The sequence below is a fragment of the Eimeria mitis genome, genomic scaffold (genome assembly GCF_000499745.2).
Source record: "Eimeria mitis Houghton genomic scaffold, Emh_scaff1432, whole genome shotgun sequence".
Lineage (NCBI taxonomy): Eukaryota > Apicomplexa > Conoidasida > Eucoccidiorida > Eimeriidae > Eimeria > Eimeria mitis.
In genome coordinates this window covers 10,361-11,081 of record NW_013569203.1, presented here as the reverse complement: position 1 = coordinate 11,081, position 721 = coordinate 10,361, and the positions used below count along the sequence as shown (strand labels likewise).

The 721-nt window shown below is 43.6% G+C and overlaps 1 protein-coding gene across 1 annotated transcript in view; it reads left to right on the top strand.

Annotated features, from left to right (window-relative positions):
- Positions 1-93: 93 nt before the first annotated feature.
- EMH_0036880 (uncharacterized protein) overlaps positions 94-721 on the top strand; it is a gene marked incomplete at both ends in the record, with an annotated part of 3,092 nt that continues 2,464 nt past the window's right edge. The window contains 2 exons of the mRNA XM_013495132.1: positions 94-103; positions 290-552. Of these exons, the coding sequence (XP_013350586.1) occupies positions 94-103; positions 290-552 (273 nt within the window). The remainder of the gene's footprint in view (positions 104-289; positions 553-721) is intronic.

Below are 721 nucleotides of genomic sequence, written 5' to 3'. Positions count from 1 at the left end.
TATATATATATATATATATATATATATATATATATATATATATATATATATATATATATATATAGTGCATTTGCATCATTTGGTATGCATGTAATGGCCAATTGTACGCTTTTGTCTGACTTCAGCGTTTTTTCGTAAGGTTGACGTCTCAGCTCTCCCTCGCCTCTCTTTTATGCATTTGCTTTTGTTTGTATATATAGTTTGGTTGCGTTTGCGTAGATGCCTTATAGGTTCTTTTCCCTCCTTTTGTTTATCTAACGGATGATTGCTTTGTGCGCTGTGCTTGCAGGCCCCGACCCGCACACGTACCGCAAGGAGTTGTGTACGATGCTGCGGATGGACCCAACGCTACAGGCTTGGTATGCGCTGGTGGTGTTGTATGTGGCGGAGTGGCCCACGTACGCGCGTCACGGCACAGGGGGTGACGCCTATTTGAGTTATTTGAAAAACTTAGCTGAAAAATTCGAAGTCCCACGACACGCAGCTGTGCAGGTTCAAATGCTTTTTGCAGAGGAGCTTTCCTGTGGTACCCCTTCCTTCTTCTTGGATGGAGTAGGTGTTACAGCTGCTCCTATTACTCTTTCTCTTTTTGTTATTTTTCGTTGTTGTCTACGTGGTTGTGGCTAACTTGGCTTTGCTTTTAAGGACAAAAAACAAACAGCCAGTACTGTAGGCCGCGGGAGTTTGTAGACAGGCAGTGCACAGATAGTGTACCGGTGCG